We start from the raw sequence: 25929 nt of genomic DNA on the forward strand, positions 1-25929 counted from the left end.
CAGCTCCACCTCACTATACTGGCACTGCGCGGTGACCTGTGATTGTCCAGCCGGTTGGCTTGTTCCTGTGTATGGTCAGTGAATGTGGGGACGTGTGGGGGAGCGGTAGTGTATCTGCAGAGTGCAGTGTGCACAGTGGGCGCTGCTGCTGTCTCGGCTTCCAGGCGCATCGCAGGCGACCATGGTGGACAGTGTGTACCAGACCCGCTCCCTGGGGGTGGCGGTTGAGGGGCTCTCGGATCACTATGCAGATGTCCGAGCAGCTCTGGTCTGGCATTACTACATCGGTGAAACAAAGTCGCACCGATGAGTATTGCTTGTGGATCTTGTCCCTGCTGCAGAGGCATGGCTGCCAGACCATGCTGGATGTCGCCTGTGGCACAGGGTTAGCTCAGTGGGGAAGTGTGACTTGTATCCAGGGGAGAGGACGGCTTCCCCATCACTGCTACAGACTGGTAGTCCGGACCATCTGTGCAGTGTACACACTAGTGATAGCCCGATCCCATAACACACAGGGCTTTCGCTAATATCAATGATCGTCCAATCACACTGATAGCATGGTCCATCCTATAACACAGTGATTTTCAACCATTTTCAACTCGCGGCACACCGAACAGGATTTTTAAATTGCCAAGGCACACCATCAGTTTCCCACAACCACTACGGGGGGAAGGGTCAACACACATTGGCCTAAACAGGAACAAAACACATATTGGCCCCCTCAGCAATTTAAACACATTGGCCCCCACAGTAATTGCAGCACACATTGGCCCCCACAGTAGTTGCAGAAAATATTGGCCCCCATGGTAATTGCAGCACATAATGGCCCCCCACTGTAATTGCAGGACACATTGGCCCGCATGTTAAATGCAGAACATACTGGCCCCCACATTAGTTACACCACACATTGGCCACCACAGTAACAATAAATAAAAATTTACAGGAACCTACTGTACTTGAGTAGGTTAGTTCTGTAGCTGTGGAGGAGGCAGGAGCGAGGACACAGGAGCAGCGTTGCAGCCAACGGTGAGGAGCGAGGACACAGGAGCAGCACTTGGCCGGCAGGTGACGTGGAGGAGCACTTGGGCGGGCAGGTGACGTGGACGAGCACTTGGGCGGGCAGGTGACGTGGAGGAGCACGCTGAGTCACGCTGCTGCTCCATACAGGTCACGGGCCAGGCTGCGTCTGGGCTACCCGGAAGAGCCCAGCGCCGCCCGAGCCCGACATCGGACATTATGGTTTCAAGTGAGGCAGCGGCAGGGTTATGCAGCGGCAGCGGGCATCTCTGACGGCACATCTCAGAACCGCTCGTGCCGCGGCACAGCGGTTGAAAAACGCTGCTATAACATAATGAGTGGTCACACATTTCTCTTCACTGCCACTAGGTACAAAATGCTCTGTTTCTGGACTTCCCTCTTAATTTATGATTTCCATCTCCTGTGTTGAACTAGTTAAATGATAAGAAAGCTGTTTCTTCACAGGTGATGGCAATAATAAATTAAGAGGGAAGTCCAGAAACACAGCATTTTGTACCTAGTGGGGCGGGTCATGTTGGAGGGTATATATATATATATATATATATATATATATGGAGCATACATCGGTGGCACTCTCGGCGCATAAAGGAAGAAGGTAGACACAGCTGGTTGTGATCTTTTTTTTTTTGTTATCAACGTTTCAATGTCTATTATAACATTTCCATCAGGATAAGTGCTTACCGTTACAAACTCACCTAAATACCCCTGTCTCTGTAGTCCATGGCGCCAAAGTCCCGACACGTTCCGTTCAAACTTGACGTCATCACAGTGCGCCGGCTACGGCGTCATGGAGTACCCGGACTGGAGCACCTCTATTACAATAAAACAAACAGTATATAATAAACAAAGTGCAAAGTGATTGTGCAAGATCCGTGCTAATATTTGCATTACTACCCCACAACGTCATCAAATATAATACTATTGCACTAAAGGCAGAAAGAAGTAACAAACAAAACAAGCTCTATCGCAGAGCTACTTATGTCTACCTTCTTCCTTTATGCGCCGAGAGTGCCGCCGATGTATGCACCTTATCTAAGGAACCGGCTTTTCCCGTCTTCCTCGGAGGGCACCGGTCATCAAACCACTTAACCATACAGGACAACGGAGTGCCGTAAACAGCTTACTATATATATATATATATATATATATATATATATATATATATATATATATATATATATATATTATTATTTTTTTTGCCAAGTAACTTCATTAAAGCCAAATAAGGTTAGTAAGCAGCCCCAGTATATTACAATACCCCACCACACAAAATAATCTACACAACACTCCAGAAAAAAATACTACACCCCTCTACCCATCTCACCCCCCACATAATTTATTAGTATACAACCCTCTACAATACATTATTACACGCCCCCAATCTACCTCCCCTACCAGTTAATATAAATATACAACCACACAGATATATTACACCCCTCAACCTATTCCTCTCCCCAGATAATAGATCTATAAACCCGCTGATAAATTACTATACCCCCCAAACACCTCACCCCCCCAGATACATTACACCCCTCAACCCACCTCACCCCCCAAGCAATATAAAAGTGTACACCCTCCACTTCACCCACATAACATAAATAAGTACACAGCCCCCGTCAGGTACTTACCTCTGTTTGCAGCATTGCAGGAGGCTCTGTGTTCCCTCACACATCAGCTGCAGCAGCATCCAGACAAGGACCCAGGAAGTACAGGCCATGCAGTGCAGGAGGTGGCTGGGACTCCTTAATACAGGCTAGGAAATGGGACCTTCTGCCTGCAGGGGACACCATTCTGTGCACAGCAGGAGAGAGGGTAGGGGGGGAAGGAGGGGGGTAAACTTAGGACAAGCTGTGTGCAGAGTAGGAGAGAGGGAGGGCTAACTTGCTGATCAGAGCAGATGGGGGGGGGGGGGGACTCGAGGGGGGGGGGGACTCGAGTCGGGACATGCTGTGTGCAGAGCAGGAGAGAGGACTTGCGGTACAGACTGCAGAGCTGAAGCAAGGATTGAGGAAGGGGGCGGGGAGAGGGAACATCACTCATCGCCTGCAGGGGAGGACAGATCGTGCGCTGTGCAGAGGCAGAGCCTCTGTCAAATGTGGAGCAGTGCGGCGCCTGGCCAGTAGAAGCAGGGGAGGAGGAGATCTGAAGGGCTGATCACATACCCCTGCCGCCAGACCACTGTGTTTCTATTTTCACACAGGGGGACAACGCCACTATAAAGAGAAGCAGGGGAGGTAAGTGGAGTGATCGTGCTCCCTGTGCTCTTCTCCAGCCGGAACGCCTCCTTCTTTGGGGCCTGTTGTATATTGTAATCAATGAGCGTGACTCACAACTAATACTGCTGATGCCATTGGCGGCTACTGGCCGCCCCTTCAGGTCCTCCGCCCATAGGCAGCTGCCTAAAGCTGCCTAATGGTAGCGCCGGCCCTGGCTGAGCGACAATGTTCTGCAGTGAGCCACACAGTAAAAATATGGCTGGGAGATTAAAAAGCTTAGGGGCCTATTTGTCATTCAATATATTCATATCCTGGCAAATATTAAGTATCACCCTAATGTATGAAGGAGGGTCTGCAGCAGATATTGGAGATATCCCTCCATTTGAGAAAGCAGCATAGGTTTCTATGGGGTTTGAGAAGCTGTCAGATTTACCAAGCTCTAGAATGCAAAAGTCGCGTAAGCCGATCAAGCCTATTGGCTGTCTTCTGCAATAATCACCAGGAGAAGGTTCCCCAAGAACCCTTCCCAGCAATGGCCACTGCACGTGCAGGGTCAGCAGGCAACTCGGAGCCACTATTAATTTCTTAGTGCCGCAAGTAGAAATTACAATAATGTGATCTAATAAAGGATCACTAATACGTATGCCTGTTATCCACCTTTAGCATATAAAAATCTATGCAATGATTACATCAACAGTCACACATTTATGAAAACAGTCCAACATAGATATATGATAGCAATACTTTATTGATGAGCTGATAACTTATGTGTGTAATTGTGTCCCTTTTACAAAGGCTTAATTCAAATGCAACAAATGAGATTTAGACTAGACCATACTTTCCAATGTCCTTTTGAACAAGCCTTGTATCATCATCATTATATTTGGGGTGCAGTCAGGGGTGTAGAGAGGGTGGCTCCAGTGGAGCGCAAGCTCCGGGCACCGAAAAAGTTAGAAGGACACGTTGCCACCCCCATTCCCATGGGCCACTGTACTGGCAGCCAGAGAGCAGGAGACGGAGGAGAAGCAGAGGGGGCGCACACTGACTCGCAGACTAGGTAGAGAACAGGTAAGGCCAGAGACGACAGCCGGCACATGCCAGAGTTCTTCCCACCCTCTTTATAGTGCTGTGAGGCAGTAATGCTAACCATTACACCGTCCATACTGCCTTGCCCCTATATGTTGTTGCAAGCCTTCGGCCTGCACTGATCCTATATTAAAACATGGGGGACACCCAAAGGGAACTTTCGACCGGAGCTCCACATGGTTTAGAACTGGCCGTTTCACCAATTTAGGATTTTTAAATATTGTTTCTTTTCAAATGTAACATGCCACCACATGTTGGCTAGGCCCACAATTCAGTACAGGGGAGGGGGGTGCCAAAACATACCCTTTCTCCGGTCACCATGGCGCCTAGCTACACCTCTGGATGCAGTCAGCATACCAGCATTCAAAATACTGATGCCGGAATCCTGACACCAGTGAGAATACAGACACCAGGATCCCGACATCAATCACAATGCCAGCGCCGGAATCCTGACTGTCGGCATCCCGAACTTAAGTATGCCCAGGCTGGGAAGGGTTAGCCTGCGGAAGGTGCAGGTGGTGGTATGGGGGATTTAGGCACCACCCGGGGAGGTTGTTAGGGTTAGGCTGCAGGGGTTGGAAGCTTAGGGTTCGGCTGTGGAGAAGGAGGGATAGAGGGGTATGAGGGTTGGGTCAGCATAGTTACCTAGTAGGTGTCTGGATCCTGCGCGTCGGGATGACACTGTCGGTATTCTGACCGCTGGCATGCCAAGTGCTGGGATCCTGATACCAACCATATCTCTGTTTACATTTTTATTGTTTGACTACAGTTCTGCATACAGATAGATCTACAGCCTTTATCCTTTCTTCTTCCACCATCATCGTGTCACAGAATATGCTTTCCTGCTCAAGCAGCAAACATGCAGGGAAGATTGGGAGATAAACTTTGATGGGATCAGTATACGTACATTTCTTAACATATCAGGGATTAACAAATACGAAAGAGTGAACAATATTATAAAGGGAAGAGACTATACTATTCACAACTTAAAAACACACAGCCAACTACTCTTCTTCCAGTACATTTCCTTGAAGTGATACTCAGCCTATAATATTTTGCAATAGCCCAACATTTCTTCACAACAGCTGAGACTTAATCTGTTAGACCCTTTATTCTTAATATCTTGGGATGACTTTCCATATGAGTTTTTCTATTTGCCGCATTGGTTAAAGCTTGCAATTCAGTGACTTCAGTCACTTTTTCCCCATCAGTTGGCTTTCCCTTCTAAAAAAAGAGGACATATGGACATTTCCAGGATACTGGTTCAGCATACTGCTTTCACTTCTTGAGATGAGGCATACAGGCAGTTTACCCTTGTTGAATGCCTTACTTCTTGAGTGTGGACTATCATACATCGTGCCCAGTTCTTCATTGAACTCAGTCGTGTGTTTAGATTAGGTGGATTTTTTTTTTCCTTTACTGAAGTCTAGGGACGACTTTGAGAACTTTATTGGGTAGATTTAGTAAGGGGTGGTTTGTCAAATTTCCCTATTAGCAGCTTTGACCAACAGTTTTACAACTGCAGTAGGGGTAAATGCTGAACAAGCCTGATTGAACATTTACTCTTATTGCAGTTTCAAATCTATTGGTCAAAGCCAGTAATGAACAGAATTGCTGTTGTGGACAGTTCCCTTTTCAGATCCTGGGTCTAGGATTCTGTGTCCTTTGGAATGCACTCTGTAACCAACACCTCCACTGCTCTGTTTTGTAACTCTCTGCAATTTTCTTCAGGAATAAACAAATGTTTTGCATCCAAAACTGTTAATATGCTTTACACAGTCTGTTCGCATGCATCCGTTTAGTTCCTCCTTTCAGCTAGCCCATTATGCTCCGGTGGAATGGTCTTTTGATGATCCATGTCATGTTGTCTTAATAAATTCTTTCCTTTGCCATGAGAATAGATTTTGCTTCATTTCTCCAAAACTTAAATCTTTGTTCTTCATTACAGATTTTTATATGTAAAAGTCACTGTATAGGTTTCTTCCTGGTGCAATTTCATAGCACGCATCACTGTGTTTGACATCAAGTGGTCTACATTATGTCAGAATTGTTGAAGCACTTGCGACTTTTATGCAACAATCACGCCTCATAATTGCAGAGCAATCTAATAGTATACGTTGCCAGGTCCAGCTTTTACACAATCTGTATGCTTTTCAAACTCCTGTAAGCCACATATGAAAGCAATTATTGCATCTGTGTACAATTAGTCTCACCTGCTTTTTTGTGGTGTGGAGAAGATACAGTTGTTCATCTACTTTGGTTATGACCTCTCTTCTATTCAGGATAGTACACTTGTTAAATTGTAATTTGATAAACGAGTCCTTAAGCCACCATGTGCCCTACAGACAGGTGTCTACCTTCCAAGTTAGAGCAACAAAACACAACATGTTCCCAATTTTTTTTTTTTTTGCAAGTCAAGTTTTGTACAGTAGTTTCTGTCACTCGTCATGTGACTTGTTGCACGCACATCAATTCAACAGCAATGGGATATATACGACCTCCCATTGGTGTGTGAGTGCTATTTTAACTTTCTCGGTTATTCTGTTTTTAATGCTGAGCAATCTTCAATTGTCCTTGTTTCTTGTATTTAAAACATGCTCTCATTACCTTATTGTACAACATAATATATGCAGCTTTTATGGCCACTCCAGTGTAACTTTCCATGTTGTTAGGTAGGAGTTCATTTGTACCCTGATATTCTATATCTCTGGTTTTCACAAGGTCTTCAGCATTGTTCCCAGGGTGCTAATCTACCATATATGTGTCAGGTAGATTGCATCTCTTTACGCCCTTTGAAATACAGTGTTGATTTACTCACATACACTCTGCAGATTTCACTGGAAGATTCTTCTGTTGGGCCCATAACCTGTTGCAGAATATGCTTCTCTGTTCAACCATCAAACACGCAGGGAAATATTGTGGTATAAACTTTACTGTGACCAGTACATGTAAACTTCATAAAATAATAGCTTGAAACTTTTCAATGTGCTGTAAAAATAATAAATGTATGAATATTAAAAGTGCATAGTGTGATCTAATTCATAATCCAGAGAAAACAGTGAATAGATCAAAACAACATTTACAAGTTAGAGAAGACTCCTGTGCGGTCTCATGAAAAAACAACACAGCTGTACAGTACAGTACAGTACAGTACAGTACAGCAGTTCTAAAAAGAACAGAAAAAATAAGATCTGGTAAAACTTACCCTTGTTAACGCTTTCTTTGAGGTCCATAGGATCCACAGGGATGACATTGGGGTGTAGATAGTTGGAGGGACCAAGCACCAAACAGTTAAGATTTTGATATCCCAAGATGCTCTGGTCCTTCCCACCCAATACCCCGACCCCAGCCCAGGCTATCCAGTTTTGTGAACAAGCCCAAGTCAGGAGCAGGATAGGAGAGAAAGAGGACTGGTATACACAAGAAACACTCTCACACAATGAGAAGGGAACCAGTGACCAAGAGAAGTAACCCATAAAAGCCAGGTGCGTCAGGGTGGGCACCCTGTGGCTCCTATGGACCTCAAAGAAAAAAGTTAATAAGTGTAAGTTTTACCATAACTCTTATTTCCTTCTAGGGTCCATAGGCATCCACAGGGGTGACAGTTGATAAGGAAGGGGACGCTGCTAAGCAGCGAGGAAAATCTGGCATCCAAAGGAAGCATCCTAAGAGGCATAGGTATCAAAGGCATAGAACCTAAAAAAGCTGTGGACAGAAGACCACATGGTCACCTTGAACAGTTGTTCAGCAGAGTTGAGCATTGTTTTAATCACAGAGTGGGAGAAACCACTGGACTTTAGGACGGATGGATGACTCCAGAGCCACGCCGTCAAAAACAGGCGAGCTAGGTCCGGGTGCAAACAAGGACCTTGACACAACACATCCAGTCGCAGAGGAAGTGTAAAGGGAGCATTTATGGAGAGAATCTGTAGATTGGTGAACCAATGGCATCTGTGCCAGGGTGGCACTATTAACATCATTCTGCCTCCTTCCTGCTTGAACTTGTGAAGAATCCTGGGAAGGAGGAAGACTGGAGTGAAGAGATTCCCCAGATGGAACTTTCACTTCACTGCCAGGGTGTCCAGGAAGGCTGCTACGGGGTCTCTTGTCCTGGACCCGTACACTAAAACCTTGTGGTTGTGTCGTGAGGCCATGAGGTAGGCCCCATTTGTACACCAGGAGCTGGAAGCCCACTCTCCGCCTTGCACGGAGCCTGAACAAATGTACAATAGGGCCTCCAGCACAATATTTTAACATTTTCAATCATTTTAATATTTCGCCATCTTAAACTTTTTTGTGGGGGACTGATGTAATTTTAATTAATTCTGTAATAAATTATATTTTATTGTCTTATTGTAAAGGCAAATAAGGTGTTAGCATGCATTAAAAATAAGATTTTACTCACCGGTAAATCTATTTCTCGTAGTCCGTAGTGGATGCTGGGAACTCCGTAAGGACCATGGGGAATAGCGGCTCCGCAGGAGACTGGGCACAACTAAAGAAAGCTTTAGGACTACCTGGTGTGCACTGGCTCCTCCCACTATGACCCTCCTCCAGACCTCAGTTAGGATACTGTGCCCGGAAGAGCTGACACAATAAGGAAGGATTTTGAATCCCGGGTAAGACTCATACAAGCCACACCAATCACACTGTATAACTCGTGATGCTATACCCAGTTAACAGTATGAATAACAACTGAGCCTCACCAACAGATGGCTCATAACAATAACCCTTTAGTTAAGCAATAACTATATACAAGTTTTGCAGACAATCCGCACTTGGGATGGGCGCCCAGCATCCACTACGGACTACGAGAAATAGATTTACCGGTGAGTAAAATCTTATTTTCTCTGACGTCCTAGTGGATGCTGGGAACTCCGTAAGGACCATGGGGATTATACCAAAGCTCCCAAACGGGCGGGAGAGTGCGGATGACTCTGCAGCACCGAATGAGCAAACTCAAGGTCCTCCTTAGCCAGGGTATCAAACTTGTAGAATCTTGCAAAAGTGTTTGAACCCGACCAAGTAGCAGCTCGCCAAAGTTGTAAAGCCGAGACCCCTCGGGCAGCCGCCCAAGAGCAGCCCACTTTCCTCGTGGAATGGGCCTTTACAGATTTAGGATGCGGCAGTCCAGCCGCAGAATGTGCAAGTTGAATCGTGCTACAGATCCAGCGAGCAATAGTCTGCTTAGAAGCAGGAGCACCCAGCTTGTTGGGTGCATACAGGATAAATAGCGAGTCAGTTTTTCTGACTCCAGCCGTCCTGGAAACATATATTTTCAGGGCCCTGACTACGTCCAGCAACAACTTGGAGTCCTTCAAGTCCCGAGTAGCCGCAGGCACCACAATAGGTTGGTTCACATGAAAAGCTGATACCACCTTAGGAAGGAATTGGGAACGCGTCCTCAATTCCGCCCTATCCACATGAAAAATCAGATAAGGGCATTTGCATGACAAAGCCGCCAATTCTGATACACGCCTGGCCAAGGCCAACAGCATGACCACTTTCCACGTGAGGTATTTTAGCTCCACGGTTTTAAGTGGCTCAAACCAATGCGACTTCAGAAAATCCAACACCACGTTGAGATCCCACGGTGCCACTGGAGGCACAAACGGGGGCTGAATATGCAGCACTCCCTTAACAAAAGTATGAACTTCAGGCGGTGAAGCCAGTTCTTTTTGGAAGAAAATGGACAGAGCCGAAATCTGGACCTTAATGGAACCCAATTTTAGGCCCATAGACACTCCTGACTGTAGGAAGTGCAGAAAACGACCCAGTTGAAAATCCTCCGTTGGAGCCTGTCTGGCCTCACACCAAGCAACATATTTTCGCCAAATACGGTGATAATGTGTTACGGTCACATCTTTCCTCGTCTTAATCAGCGTAGGAATGACTTCCTCCGGAATGCCTTTTTCCTTTAGGATCCGGTGTTCAACCGCCATGCCGTCAAACGCAGCCGCGGTAAGTCTTGGAACAGACAGGGTCCCTGCTGCAGCAGGTCCTGTCTGAGCGGCAGAGGCCATGGGTCCTCTGAGATCATTTCTTGAAGTTCTGGGTACCAAGATCTTCTTGGCCAATCCGGAACTACGAGTATAGTTCGTACTCCTCTCTTTCTTATTATCTCAGTACCTTGGGTATGAGAGGCAGAGGAGGGAACACATACACCGACTGGTACACCCACGGTGTTACCAGAGCGTCCACAGCTATCGCCTGAGGGTCCCTTGACCTGGCGCAATATCTTTTTAGCTTTTTGTTGAGGCGGGACGCCATCATGTCCACCTGTGGCCTTTCCCACTGGTGTACAATCATTTGGAAGACTTCTGGATGAAGTCCCCACTCTCCCGGGTGGAGGTCGTGCCTGCTGAGGAAGTCTGCTTCCCAGTTGTCCACTCCCGGAATGAACACTGCTGACAGTGCTAACACGTGATTCTCCGCCCAACGGAGAATCCTTGTGGCTTCTGCCATCGCCATCCTGCTTCTTGTGCCGCCCTGTCGGTTTACATGGGCGACCGCCGTGATGTTGTCTGACTGAATCAGTACCGGCTGGTGTTGAAGCAGGGGCCTTGCCTGACTTAGGGCATTGTAAATGGCCCTTAGTTCCAGAATATTTATGTGTAGGGCAGTCTCCTGACTTGACCATAGTCCTTGGAAATTTCTTCCCTGAGTGACTGCCCCCCAGCCTCGAAGGCTGGCATCCGTGGTCACTAGGACCCAGTCCTGTATGCCGAATCTGCGGCCCTCTAGAAGATGAGCACTCTGCAGCCACCACAGTAGAGACACCCTGGCCCTTGGGGACAAGGTTATCAGCCGATGCATCTGAAGATGCGATCCGGACCACTTGTCCAGCAGATCCCACTGAAAGATCCTTGCATGGAACCTGCCGAATGGAATTGCTTCGTAAGAAGCTACCATCTTTCCCAGGACTCGCGTGCAGTGATGCACCGACACCTGTTTTGGTTTTAGGAGGTCTCTTACAAGAGATGACAACTCCCAGGCCTTCTCCTCCGGGAGAAACACTTTTTTCTGTTCTGTGTTTTTCGAAGGAGTATCATCATTTCTGCCATTACCTTGGTAAATACCCTCGGAGCCGTGGATAGACCAAACGGCAACGTCTGGAATTGGTAATGACAGTCCTGTACCACAAATCTGAGGTACTCCTGGTGAGGAGGGCAAATGGGGACATGCAGGTAAGCATCCTTGATGTCCAGTGATACCATGTAATCCCCCTCGTCCAAGCTTGCAATAACTGCTCTGAGCGATTCCATTTTGAACTTGAACCTTCTTATGTAAGTGTTCAGTGATTTTAGATTTAAAATGGGTCTCACCGAACAGTCCGCTTTCGGTACCACAAACAACGTGGAATAATAACCCCTTCCCTGTTGCAGGAGGGGTACCTTGATTATCGCCTGCTGAGAGTACAGCTTGTGAATTGCCTCCAGCACTGCCTCCCTGTCTAGGGGAGTTGTTGGCAAAGCTGATTTGAGGAAACGGCGAGGGGGGGGACGTCTCGAATTCCAGCTTGTAACCCTGAGATACCACTTGTAGAATCCAGGGATCTACCTGTGAGCGAGCCCACTGGTCGCTGAAGTTCCGGAGACGGGCCCCCACCGCACCTGGCTCCGCTTGTGGAGCCCCAGCGTCGTGCGGTGGACTTAGAGGAAACGGGAGAGTGCTTTTGCTCCTGGGAACTGGCTGTATGGTGCAGCTTTTCCCCCCTGCCTCTGGGCAGAAAGGACGCGCCTTTAACCCGCTTGCCTTTCTGTGGCCGAAAGGACTGTACCTGATAATACGGTGCTTTCTTTGGCTGTGAGGGAACATGGGGTAAAAATGTCGACTTTCCAGCAGTTGCTGTGGAGACAAGGTCCGAGAGACCCTCCCCAAACAATTCCTCACCTTTGTAAGGCAAAACCTCCATGTGCCATTTAGAATCTGCATCACCTGTCCATTGCCGGGTCCACAATACCCTCCTGGCAGATATGGACATTGCATTTACTCTAGATGCCAGCCGGCAAATATCCCTCTGGGCATCTCTCATATATAAGAGTGCATCCTTAATATGCTCTATGTTTAGCAATATAGTGTCCCTGTCCAGGGTATCAATGTTATCAGACAGGGAATCTGACCACGCGGCTGCAGCACTGCACATCCATGCTGAAGCAATAGCCGGTCGCAGTATAAAACCTGAGTGTGTATACACAGACTTCAGGATAACCTCCTGCTCTATCTGCAGGCTCCTTTAGGGCGGCCGTATCCGGAGACGGTAGTGCCACCTTTTTTGACAAGCGTGTGAGCGCTTTATCCACCCTAGGGGATGTCTCCCAACGTGACCTATCCTCTGGCGGGAAAGGGTACGCCATTAGTAATCTTTTAGAAATCACTAGTTTCTTATCGGGGGAAGCCCACGCTTCATCACACACTTCATTCAACTCATCAGATGGGGGAAAAACCACTGGTTGCTTTTTCTCCCCAAACATAATAACCTATTATCACATCACATTTATAGGCACCTGCTCCGCCTCCACATAAGCCTCCACATCAAACATGTCGACACAGCCGTACTGACACACTGCATACACACACAGGGAATGCTCTGACTGAGGACAGGACCCCACAAAGCCCTTTGGGGAGACAGAGAGAGAGTATGCCAGCACACACCAGAGCGCTATATAATGCCGGGATTTACACTACTCACAGTGATTTACCTTATAGCTGCTTATTACACAGAATTGCGCCTAAATTTAGTGCCCCCCCTCTCTTTTTTACCCTTATGTAGTCAAACTGCAGGGGAGAGCCTGGGAGCGATCCTTCCTGCGGAGCTGTGAGAGGAAATGGCGCCAGTGTGCTGAGGGAGATAGCCCCGCCCCTTTTTCGGCGGACTTCTCCTGCTTTTATTAAATTAATGTGGCAGGGGTATTTTACACATATATAGCCTAGTAAGCTACATTATGTGTGTTTGCCACCTGTAAGGTACTCAAATTGCTGCCCAGGGCGCCCCCCCCCAGCGCCCTGCACCCATAGTGACCGGAGTGTGTGGTGTGCACAGGGAGCAATGGCGCACAGCTGCAGTGCTGTGCGCTACCTTAATGAAGACAGGAGTCTTCAGCCGCTGATTTTGAGGAAGATCTTCTTGCTTCTGGCTCTGCAAGGACCGGACGATCATGGACGGGCCCAGTGTTCGATCCGTCTGGAGCTAATGGTGTCCAGTAGCCTAAGAAGCCCAAGCTAGCTGCAAGCAGGTAGGTTCGCTTCTCTCCCCTAAGTCCCTCGTAGCAGTGAGTCTGTTGCCAGCAGATCTCACTGAAAATAAAAAACCTAAAATATACTTTCTTTTTCTAGGTGCTCAGGAGAGCCCCTAGTGTGCATCCAGCTCAGCCGGGCACAAAATTCTAACTGAGGTCTGGAGGAGGGTCATAGTGGGAGGAGCCAGTGCACACCAGGTAGTCCTAAAGCTTTCTTTAGTTGTGCCCAGTCTCCTGCGGAGCCGCTATTCCCCATGGTCCTTACGGAGTTCCCAGCATCCACTAGGACGTCAGAGAAAGGGGAATTGAGACAAGGGATGAGAGTGTAATCCTGCCACTGTACAAATCATTGGTACAGTCGCATCTTGAGTATTGTGTACAGTTCTGGGCACCACACTATAAAAAAGACATATTAGAACTTGAAAAGGTTCAGAGGCGAGCTACCAAATTAATTAAGCGGTTGGAGACACTGGACTATGAGGAGAAGCTTTCTAGGTTAGATATGTTTAAATTAGAAATGAGACGACTAAGAGAAGATATGATTAATATTTACAAATATATAAAGGGGCAATGGGGGTCATTCTGACCCGCTCGCTGCTGTTTGTCGCAGCCAAGTGAACGAGTCTCTACTGCGCATGCGCCGTAATGCGCTGGCGCATGCCAGACGGCCGAAGGCCGTCGCAGGGCTGCGATCGCCTCTGCCTGATTGACAGGCAGAAGCAGTCGTTGGGCGGGAGGGGGCGGAACGGCGGCGTTTGGCCGCCGTTTCATGGGAGTGGTCCGGCCAACACAGGCGTGGCCGGACAGAATGGGGGATGAGCCGTAGCGGCTGTGTGACGCCACACGCAGCCACTGCAGGCCGGTGAGCGATGAGTAGCTCCTGGCCCGCACGCTAAAGCTGCGCTTGCTGGGAGCTACTCTTGAAGTGCAAAGGCATCACCGCTGTGCGATGCCTTTGCACTTCTGCAGGGGGGAGGAGGGGGGCCGGCACTGACATGCGGGGTGGACTAGCCCTGTGCTGGGCGTCCCCCCGCACGTCAGTGTGAATGATCGTAGCTGTGCTAAATTTAGCACAGCTACAATCAACTCGGAATGACCCCCAATATGCAGAGCTATAATGTGAGATGTTTACTAAGAGACTTGACGAGAGGAAATTTTGGACTCAGGAAGGGATTCTTCACTGTAAGGGCAATACGAATATGGAATACACTGCCAGAGAAGGTTGTAATGGCAGACTCAGTCAATACGTTTGAAAATGGGTTAGACAAATTCCTAACGGAAAAAGATATATGAGGATAAAGCCTTTTAACCTAAATAGAATAGGGAATGCAATATAATTCAGGTTGAACTTGATGGACTATTACTATTTTTTTCAACCTCACCAACTATGTTACTATGTATATTCAATGGTGCACTACAAAACTAACTGTTTCTTTTGTAAACTATTTAGTCTTTTGGTAGATGGTAGCACACCACCTATCTGAATACTATTTGTGTTACCATCTTTGATTGGTTGGTTGGTTGGTTTGTCGATACGAACCGGTGCGTTTTCTCTTAAATAGGAGAGCTGCTATAGCGATTTGAAAATATGCTGGTTGTGAGTTTTTGACAGATTTTTGAAAACTTCACATAGCCATAATTTGGAAATGGCATCAGATATTTAAATAAAATTTTGTATTTTTCTTAGACATATATATCTATCTATATATATATATATATATATATATATATATATCTCCTATATATTAGCCCAAGTCTGTGACTCTGTGCTGGCCGTAACGCTGGGTGGAGTCACAAACCTGGGTGGAGTCACCTGCATCTGGACGGAGATACAAAGCCAGCAGCACATTCAGGTACACTGACCTAGATCATGCCCAGTGGTAGCACCATACACTGTTCCGGCCACGATCATCAGGGAGAGGAACAGAGGCATGGGTACTTTAAAGCAGCAGCCGCACCTTCTCCACGGTAGCACACCCCACGCCAGGCAACGCACCCGCATGTATCACGTGGGGAGGGGGGGGGGGGGGATCGTGCTGGCAGCCAGGCGGCCCATAAGATGTTCAGTGTGGTGGCACACGGAACACCCACTCACCGATCCCCCTTGCTGTTCGGACGGAGCCCGCTCCGTCTGTCACACCATCCTCCTTTACAGTACACCACACCGCCGGGAACACGAGCGGGACACGAGCGCCAGACCCACAACACACTCCCCTATCGCTATCGCGGCCTGAACTGACACAGGACGGCTCACGGCACATTGCTGCAGAGCCGGAGCGCCCTCTCTCAGCAGCCAAATCATTACAACAGGTAGGCAGCTAGCGCACAAGTGCCCGCACATGCTACAGTCCCACCAACACATCTGACCCCCTCACCAACCACCCCACCCTCTTCTCCACAGCCAGAAACACTCCACCCAGCCCTCCACCAAGCCCACCACGCACACTCTACTACAGCACTGCTGCTGCAGCTCCAGCAGATTGTGTGTGTGTGTAGTGTCGTGTGTCCAGTGTGTGCATGGGGTATGTGTATAGTCTATCCTGTGTGAATGGTATGGTGTAAATACAGTGCCCCACCCCCGAGACCCCCGCACCTGCACCACCCGCAACACCCTTGGACCCCCTCACCCATCCGCCGCAACCCTGCACCTGCTCCTTCCCAAACCGCGGCCGCTTCGGACTCCCTACCCTGCCCGCGGAACACCCACCCCACCCCCCCATCCGCCCCTCCCCCACCCTCAACACCCCCTACCCCACCCGCCACTCCCCCAACCACAGCACCTACTAGGTGACTAATCATGCCCTGCGTGCGATGTTCACGCCATCGCAACGGCCTAAGGCCCCTTAACCATCACGCGCCCTTTGTCCGTGCAATTTTTAAGCAATCACAAAATTATAATTGCTGGTAATACTCCATATAATAAAAATGTTGCACACCCAAAGGGCGTGCAAGGGTTAAGGGGGCGTAGCCCCTTCCGACGGTGTGAAGAGCGCCCGTAGGGCGCGATGAGCCACCTAGTATATATATATATATATATATATACTCTCCATATACCAAATTTGAACAAAATCTAAGCTGTTGAGGAAAAATTTTACTAAAAAGTGTGTTGATTTGACACAGAATGACCCTACAGTGTCCTGAGGGGATAATCCCGCTGAACAGGACTTGCATGTGACCAGCATAGGAGCAACAGCCTCCTTGTTACCTTTGCCTTTGGTAGACATAGCAGTAGTAACAGTACAGCGCACTATAACACAATAATGAGTGTGTACCAATATAGCAACGTGACAGACTTCACAAACACTTGTAAATGTGAAGTAACGTGAACCGCTATACACCTGTATCCTAGGGTTACAGAAATAGAAGGCATAGGCATAAGCTCACAGCAAACTAGTCACATACAATGCAGATATAAATATACAACTGCAATGGGCACTGAAATCAACTACTCAGACCACAGTGGCTGGTAGGATTTAGTGCTGTATAACCTGGCTCTTGGGAGAGGTATACAGGCAGATTGAACCCAGCGCTCCCGGAGACCTGCATCATCAGCTCTGAATATGAAAATGGGCGCTGAGCATCTCTGAGCGGGGAATAGGGTGAAGGAGGAGCAGCTCAGAGGCGGCAAGCCACTGTGGAATCGCGCTCAGAGCTGGGGAAGGGGCTGCCGGGGGTGAGCTGACCACCCCTATGCTGACGTTAACCTCCAGGGGCCAGTGGCCTTCTAACAAGTGTTTATATTACCCTGGTGGACTAGTGGGGTCCGGACAGACTGGGGCTCACATAAGCACATAAGGACGTAAGCATCAAAGACGCAAGTCCCCACAAGCAGTGACCGCGCTAAGCAAAAAATGTGTGGTTCCCGGGTACCGCTCAATTAAAAAAATAGGGGTCCTACTCCATTATTTCTGGGTCCCATCACGTATTCTGGGGTGTGACGGAAGGCAAGCAGATGGTTAGCCGCAGCCAGTACTTGGGGGTTTGGAGGGGGTAAGGGTAGATAGAAGTTTGGGCAGTGCTGGGGCTAGGTAGGGGACAAACAGTTGGGGCCGTGCTGGGGGCAAATAGGGGGTTAGGGCAGGTGATAAGAACTCTACAGTGTCATTACACATGGTGTATATAACGAGTTTTATGGTAAGAACTTACCTTTGTTAAAACTCTTTCTGCGAGGTACACTGGGCTCCACAAGGATAGACATTGGGGTGTAGAGTAGGATCTTGATCCGAAGCACCAATAAACTCAAAAGCTTTGACCTTCTTCCCAAGATGCATAGCGCCGCCTCCTATATCACCCCGCCTCCGTGCACAGGTTGCAAGTTGCCACAAACACCACACTCTCCCGACAGGAGAAGTGTCAGCGGCTAATGCCATACCAACCCAAAGAAGCTAAGTGCGTCAGGGTGGGCGCCTTGTGGAGCCCAGTGTACCTCGCAGAAAGAGTTTTAACAAAGGAAAGTTCTTACCATAAACCTCCTTTTCTGCTGCGGGGTACACTGGGCTCCACAAGGACAGAAATTGGGGATGTCCTAAAGCAGTTCCTTATGGGAGGGGATGCACTGTAGCGGGCACAAGAACCCGGCGTCCAAAGGAAGCATCCTGGTAAGCGGCAGTATCGAAGGCATAGAACCTTATGAACGTGTTCACTGAGGACCACGTAGCCGCCTTGCACAATTGTTCAAGGGCCACACCACGGTGGGCCGCCCAAGAAGGTCCCACGGACCGAGTAGAATGGGCCATAATGTGAGCAGGAGCTGACAGACCAGCCTTCACATAAGCATGTGTAATCACCATTCTAATCCATCTGGCCATAGTTTGAATGACCGCCTCGGAAAACCCTCTAGCCCTCAAGACGGAAGCTTCAAGAGCCACGCCGTCAAAGACAGCCGGGCCAGGTCCTGGTAGACACAGGGGCCCTGAACGAGGAGGTCTGGGCGTTGTGGAAGTAGAATTGGACTCTCTGACGATAGGCCCTGCAGGTCTGAGAACCAGTGCCGTCTGGGCCACGCTGGAGCTATGAGAAGCAGAATTCCTCTTTCTTGCTTGAACTTCCGAATTACCCTGGGCAGGAGTGACACCGGAGGGAACACGTACGGCAGTCGAAATCTCCACGGCACCGCCAGCGCATCCACGAATGCTGCTTGAGGATCCCTCGTCCTTGCTCCGAACCTCGTGATTGTGTCGAGACGCCATCAGATCTACGTCTGGAAGGCCCCTTTTTTCCACTAGGAGTTGAAACACTTCTGGATGGAGGCGCCACACTCCGGCGTGTACGTCCTGACGACTTATAAAGTCCACTTCCCAATTCAGGACTCCCGGAATGAATATTGTCGATATGGCCGGTAGATGGCGTTCCGCCCAATGTAGAATCCGTGAGACTTCCTTCAATGCCAAACGGCTTCGAATGCCGCCTTGATGATTTATGTAAGCCACTGTGGTGGCGTTGTCCGACTGTACTTGAACAGGACGGTTCTGAATTAAATGCTGGGCCAGGTTCAACGCATTGAAGACCGCCCGCAATTCCAGAATGTTGATCGAGAGGAGAGATTCCTCCTTGGTCGACCGACCCTGAAGGGAGTGTTGCTCCAGCACCGCTCCCCAACCTCTGAGACTGGCATCTGTCGTCAAAAGGACCCAGTCGGATATCCAGAAGGGACGGCCCCTGCACAATCGCTGGTCCCGGAGCCACCAGTGCAGCGACAGACGGACCTCCGGAGTCAATGAGATCATGTGAGACCTGATCCGGTGAGGCAGGCCGTCCCACTTGGCTAGAATCAGCCTCTGGAGGGGGCAAGAATGGAATTGAGCATACTCCACCACGTCGAACGCTGAGACTATGAGACCCAGCACCTGCATTGCCGAATGTATCGACACTTGCGGATGAGAAAGGAAGCAAAACGAATCCTGTCCTGAAGCTTCAGGACTTTCTCCTGAGAAAAGAACAACCGCTGGTTGTGAGTGTCCAATAGCGCTCCCAGGTGCACCATGCTCTGAGCAGGGACCAGGGAGGATTTCTTCCAGTTGATGAGCCACCCGTGGGCTTGTAGAAACCCGACAGTCATATCCAGAGGACGTAGGAGAAGTTCTGGGGAATTTGCCAGGATTAACAAATCGTCCAGATACGGCAGGATCCTGACCACTTGACGGCGGAGTACCACCGTCATCACCGCCATAACTTTGGTGAAGACTCGTGGAGCCGTAGTTAAACCAAAAGGTAACGCCTAAAACTGGTAATGGAGGTTGCCAATCGCAAACCTCAGGTATTGCTGATGTGACACTGCTATAGGAATATGCAGGTAAGCATCCTGTATGTCCAGGGAGACCATGTAATTCCCAGGTTCCAAGGCCAGAACTATAGAGCGAAGGGTTTCCATACGGAACTTGGAAACTTTCACAAACCTGTTCAATGCCTTGAGATTGAGGACCCGTTCGGTTTCGGGACTAGAAACAGCAGAAAATAGTACCCCCGGCCCCTCTGAGCAAGAGGCACCTGTACTACGACTCCTGTATCCAGGAGGGTCTGTACCACCGAATGTAGAGTGTTTGCCTTTGTCTAATCCAATGGGACGTCTGTCAGGCAAAATCGATGAGGGGGATGGTTTTTGAAGGCTATGGCGTAACCTCGAGTGACGACTTCCCGTACCCAGGCATCTGAAGTGGTCTTCAACCATTCCTGGGTATACCCTAGAAGCCGGCCCCCCACCCTGGGATCCCCCAGGGGGAGGCCCTCCCCGTCATGCGGCAGGCTTATCCATCTTGGACGCTGGCTGACGGGCATCCCAGGCTCTTTTGGGCTTCGGCTTACCAGGTTTGGAAGTGCGGGCCTGCTTGTTGTACGCCTGAACTTTTGCTTTACCTGAAGGACGAAAGGATCGAAAGGAAGTACCTTTAGCCTTCGACACAGAAGGAGCGGTACTTGGCAGACAGGCAGTTTTGGAAGTAGCCAAGTCAGCCACTATCTTATTTAAGTCTTCCCCAAACAGAATATCTCCCTTGAAAGGGAGTACCTCCAGGGTTTTTCTAGAGTCCAGATCCACAGACCAGGATCTCAGCCACAATATCCGGCGAGCCAGGACTGATGTAGTAGAGGCCTTGGCTGCTAGAATACCGGCATCAGAAGCCGACCTCTTTAATATAGTGAGAAGCTGTGACAATATATGACAAGCATTGTCTAGCATGGTCAGAAGAGATTTCAGCTTCCAACTCTAGGGCCCATGCTTCAATAGTCCCTGCAGCCCATGTTGCTGCAATAGTGGGCCTTTGTGCAGCACACGTGAGGGTGTAAATCGCTTTCAGACAACCCTCCACACGTTTATCCGTAGGCTCTTTTAGAGACGTGACGGTAGTGACAGGTAGAGCTGAGGAAACCACCATCCTAGCCACATGTGAGTCTATTGGAGGAGGCGTTTCCCAATTTTTAGACAGCTCTGGTGCGAGGGGATAGCGAGCCAGCATCTTCTTTTGAGGCACAAACTTCTTTCCCGGGTTTCCCAGGGTTCCTGACGTATATACACTAGGTGGTCAGAGTGAAGTAAAACTTGTTTAACCACCTTCTGACGCTTGAACCTATCTGGTTTTTTAGGAGGGACGGATGGCTCGGGATCATCCATAATCTGTAAAATAAACTTAATAGCCTCCAAAAGATCAGGAACATCCACATGTGAACTACCCTCCCCATCAGCAGTATCTGTGTCAGAATCTGTGGGGTTAGTGTAAGCGCCATCTTCATCAGACGAGGTGTCAGTGACAGCAGTGGATTGTGAGGAGATAAGAGCTCGCTTAGAGGACCCCTTGGTCTTAAGCGAGCGAGGGTCAGTCTTTTTAGCAGTCAAGGACTGGTTCAACTTCTTCAATTGAGCAGACAAATTATCCGCCCACGGCGGGTTAGCTGCGGGGACCACATACGGTTGCACTGGCATGCTCCGGAAGGCGGCGCCCCGGGCAAAAGTCCTGCTTGCCTGTGGCAAGATCCGCTACTGAATAGATATATGGCTGCAGATTCAAAGAATAAATGGGATGCATAATAATTTAATAGTACACATATTACTATTGCATTAGTGCTTATCAGTTTCCATTTTTCATCTTTATAAGATATTCTGAGGTTTACATACCGCTTTTATATAACAACATTACTATTGCATTCAGAAAAAATATTCTCTTTAGATTATGCTTTCCATTATTATTATTATTTTTTTATCTGCCCACTTGTCCTTTACCCTTATGTTCTACATTATGCCCTCCCTGCACAGCCCACATCTTGTTCCCTTTCCCCATCCCACACTGAACTCCCTTTCCTCCATTGTGATCACCTTCCCCTTCACATTCTACATTATGCTGATGCCTCTATTCCCCCATCACCCCCTGTAGTTACTTACATTACAACGCCAGAAGAATTTCCAGGCTGCCATCTTTCTGCTCCTTTAGGTCTTACAGCCTGAGGCAGGGGGCAGGCTCCTCTTTGACTCCTCTGCTTTACTTTTCATGCAGGGAATGGTCACGGGACTCTGAGCGTGATGTCAGACGCCATGCACATCTGGACGTTCCACAGTGATGGCTGGCAACATCAGAGAAGGAGGGGCTAGATGGAAGGGGAACGTCTCCTCTCTGGCCTTACCGCCTCCATCCCTCGTCACTGTCAGGGATGCCCATACAGTAAATATTATAGACAAGCGGGCACCACCCTTTGAACTAGGTCACCATGGAAAAAAAAACTGCTAGGCCACCTATGCCTTGCACAGGGTTTTGCAGCCGACAGATTGTGGCTCCTTATTGCATCTCATGCTCACACATCCCTATGCTTTAAATTTTAGAGTAATAAGCAGAATTATTTGGGAGTGCAGTTTTAAAACGATAATCTCCGGTCTTTTATCATAGATTAAAATTACTAGCACACAATAACGTAAAAAGTGAAACTAATTTACTCAATGTTCACAAACTGACAGAACTGCTCAAAGGCTGCTCAACAGCATCCAAGTATCGTTGATCTCTATAACCAGACCACTTAAGAGATGTTCACCATGCATGCTGCAGACAAGTGCCATGTATACATACCCAAAATAACTACCCAAATGTTAGCATAAAAATAGCATGCAGTCCATAAAACGTGTTTACACAGCTGAAACCTGTCTCTGCTTATTTCAGTGTTAATATGGAGATTGTATTTGCAGTTATTTGTTTTTACATTTATAATCTGGATTTGATTTCCAGTTAATACAGCGTTCCGTATCAATACCATATGTCACTTTCACTCCACATCATTTATTTTTTGTTATAACATAACATAATTAATTATGTTCTATCAAATTATATTAATATATACAGTATATAAAAAAAAAAGTAAAAAAAAGATAAACTACCTTCTTAGGAGTAGGTTTTCCGGCTCGCACAATCTTTGCAGAGAAACCTGAAATCAACATATTAGATGTAAAAAACAAACAAACCCCAAAACATACGTATAAAACTTGTAGAGATTAACAATATATTTGTGGGCACAGTACATGTCATATTGCTCTTTTATGAACTAATCATTTAAAAAAAAAATAAAAAAAAATTCCCCCATGACGTGCACCCTCTCAAATTGTGAACATTTTAGAATTCTCTGATTTCCTGCACAAATGTGGCCTTAAAATACGTTCAGATCTTCATCTAAAACACGGATTTAAACAATGGAGATTTGAGGCCCTTCGAAAACAAAAAAAGGAGAGTTATGGTAGACTTACCATTGTTAACTCTCTTTATGCGAGGTACATTGGGTTCCACAGGGAAACATCGGGCATTTCCTAAAGCAGTTCCTCAAGAGGGACGATGCGCCTTAGCGGATGTGAGAATCCAGCCTCCAAAGGAAGGGTCCTGGGAGGCGAAGGTATCAAAGGCATAGAACCTAAGAAACTTGTTCACGGAGGACTACGTAGCTGCCTTGCACAATTGTTCTGCGGACGCGCCACGGCGGGCCGCCCAAGAAGGTCCAATAGACCGGATAGAATGGGCCTTAATTGCAGCAGGAGCTGGAAGTCCATCCTGCGCACAGGCATGTCCAATCACCATTCTAATCCATCTGGCCAAGGTTTGCTTATCGCAGGCCAGCCACGTTTGTGGAATCCAAACAGGACAAATAGGGCATCAGACCGTCTAATAGAGGCAGTCCTGTCCACATAGACACAGAGAGCTCTAACCACATCTAAAGACCGTTCTTTAGCCGACAAGCCCAAAGAGATAAAGGCCGACCCAACAATCTCTTGGATCAGATGACACCACCTTAAGCAAGTGATAAAGATGGAAGCCATATTTGTTCATAGGACTCCATTTTATAATTGACATCTTACAAACGGTTTCAAATTGATTTTCAGCTTAGAACTGTCAAAGTCAGAAAAATATCACTATGCACACTGCCATATTTGCACCTCATATGTGTCCCTGCTGCGCGTGCGTGCGCTCTCCCGTGCGTGCGCATACTCGCTGTTGCGGGCACCCGCAGGCGCACGGTATGCGCATTTACGGTAGAGATTGTATGCGTCTAGCGGGCGACTCTTTCGTTACATATTTTCACCATATAATGTATTTTGTAGATTATGGTCCCTTTGATAGAATCTGAAAGTATGGTTAATGTAGAATGTTCATGTACAGAGAAATCCCTCTTTGTTTGATACGAAGGGTCAGACAGGAGTAATACAATGGTGTTTAGTATCCATCGGAAAAGTATTTAATTAGCAATATTCCGGTGTTGGTTTGAAGCGAATTAATCGCTCGTGCGAATAGTTATGGACATAAGAAGTTTATGTCCATTTACTATTATTTGCACTAACTTATCCATGCGGCGGGAAACCTAGTTTCCCACCCACCTGAGCAGTTGGAAATTGTCACAGCCCACCTGTATGAATCAACCTATGACCTTTAGTTATAGTGCGAGGAGGAATTCCTGTGTCCAATGAACAATGAGATTGTAGGGACCATTGAATTGTATTGTGTGTGGGGCATAAATAGACAAGCCGATCACATCCAGCTCTCACTCTTCAACGGTTCTCATTGCTGATAATCGGGAGCTGGATGTCCAGAGGCGCATGCGATCGTTCCCCTTTGTGCGTAAGTTTTTCTCCGCAATCATATTGTCTTCCTTGTTATTCTGAGCCAGATCTCTCCATATCTCTCTCTCTCTCTCTCTCTCTTCTCCTCTATCTCTCTTATTTTCCCTTAAAACGTAATTGTATTGTATTGTATTTCCTGTGTAGTTATCTGGTTAGTTAGTCTATGTTATATTGTAGTGTGTGACTTGTATTGTATTATTCTTTTTGCAAGTAATAACATTCATATAAGGCGTTGGACCCTAAGGTCAGGTATCTGTGTATTTCTTATAGTGTTAAGCATTTTCAGAGCGTCGGTGACGCTCGAACAGCTTTTAAGATAATCAGGCTACACAAGGTTGCATCTACACTCTATCATTACACTAAGGGTTTGCTGCATAATACATTGTTTATGGTTTAGATATAAAGGTTTAACATTGTGAGCGTCAGCGCCGCTGGTGATCTCCTCGTGGTCCCGAGCGTCCGCTACGCTATAGCGAATCATTACGTTAGTCGGCAGCCAATAGCGTGCCTGCCTGTGATCTCTTGGCCGTGAGCGAACGTGACGCTTGAGCGTCTCGAACACGGCTAAGCGATTGTTACGCAACGTGCGTACCCTTACGGTACTCCATACGTAAATAGCGTACAGTGTTCTTAGACCTCATAAAGGGTTTTATATAAGATAAATATTTAGCTTTATCAGAACTGACGCAGGAAAGAGTGTAGACCTGTACTCTGTTTGAACTCATATTGTGAAGCTGTGACCTTTATCTAAGATAAACTCCTTGCACAAATATATTATCAGCAGCTAAATGTGAAGGCTGCAAAGGCATTTATCAGTTTGCGGTATAACAGGAACGGAAGCAGACCCAGACATATGTAGATTATGAGTTTAACAAAAGTCCACTGTTGTCACACGTAAAACCGCAAACTGGAATTATAGCGTTGCTAAGAAGATAGTTTATTAACCAATAGGATAAGAAAAGTATGTTAACCAATAGAATTAAAGAGATCATTAACCAATAGGATTATGTTTTGTGTAAGGAAGCTACGCCACTGTATGCAAATATGTACCTCTTTATAATGTAATGTTTTCAGGAAATAAAGCAGCTCTGCACTATTATTCCTCACTGAATACACGTGTGGCTAGTTATTACAAAGGTTATTTTGTTGACTGGTCACTGGCTGCAGCCGTGTATGAACCTGATGCTGACTGACTGAATGCGTGCTTGAACTTGGTTAAGCAAAGGGTGCCCTTTCCTGGGTTCACCTTTATCATATGGAGGTCCGAATCCGA

At 47.5% G+C, this 25929-nt stretch overlaps 1 protein-coding gene across 2 annotated transcripts in view; it reads right to left on the bottom strand.

Annotated features, from left to right (window-relative positions):
* LARP1B (La ribonucleoprotein 1B) overlaps positions 1–25929 on the bottom strand; it is a 186867-nt gene that overhangs the window by 77430 nt on the left and 83508 nt on the right. For both annotated transcript variants that reach the window (XM_063920328.1, XM_063920327.1), the window contains exon 2: positions 22932–22978. In XM_063920328.1, the coding sequence (XP_063776398.1) occupies positions 22932–22978 (47 nt within the window). The remainder of the gene's footprint in view (positions 1–22931; positions 22979–25929) is intronic.

Source organism: Pseudophryne corroboree, chromosome 1, assembly GCF_028390025.1.
Source record: "Pseudophryne corroboree isolate aPseCor3 chromosome 1, aPseCor3.hap2, whole genome shotgun sequence".
NCBI lineage: Eukaryota > Metazoa > Chordata > Amphibia > Anura > Myobatrachidae > Pseudophryne > Pseudophryne corroboree.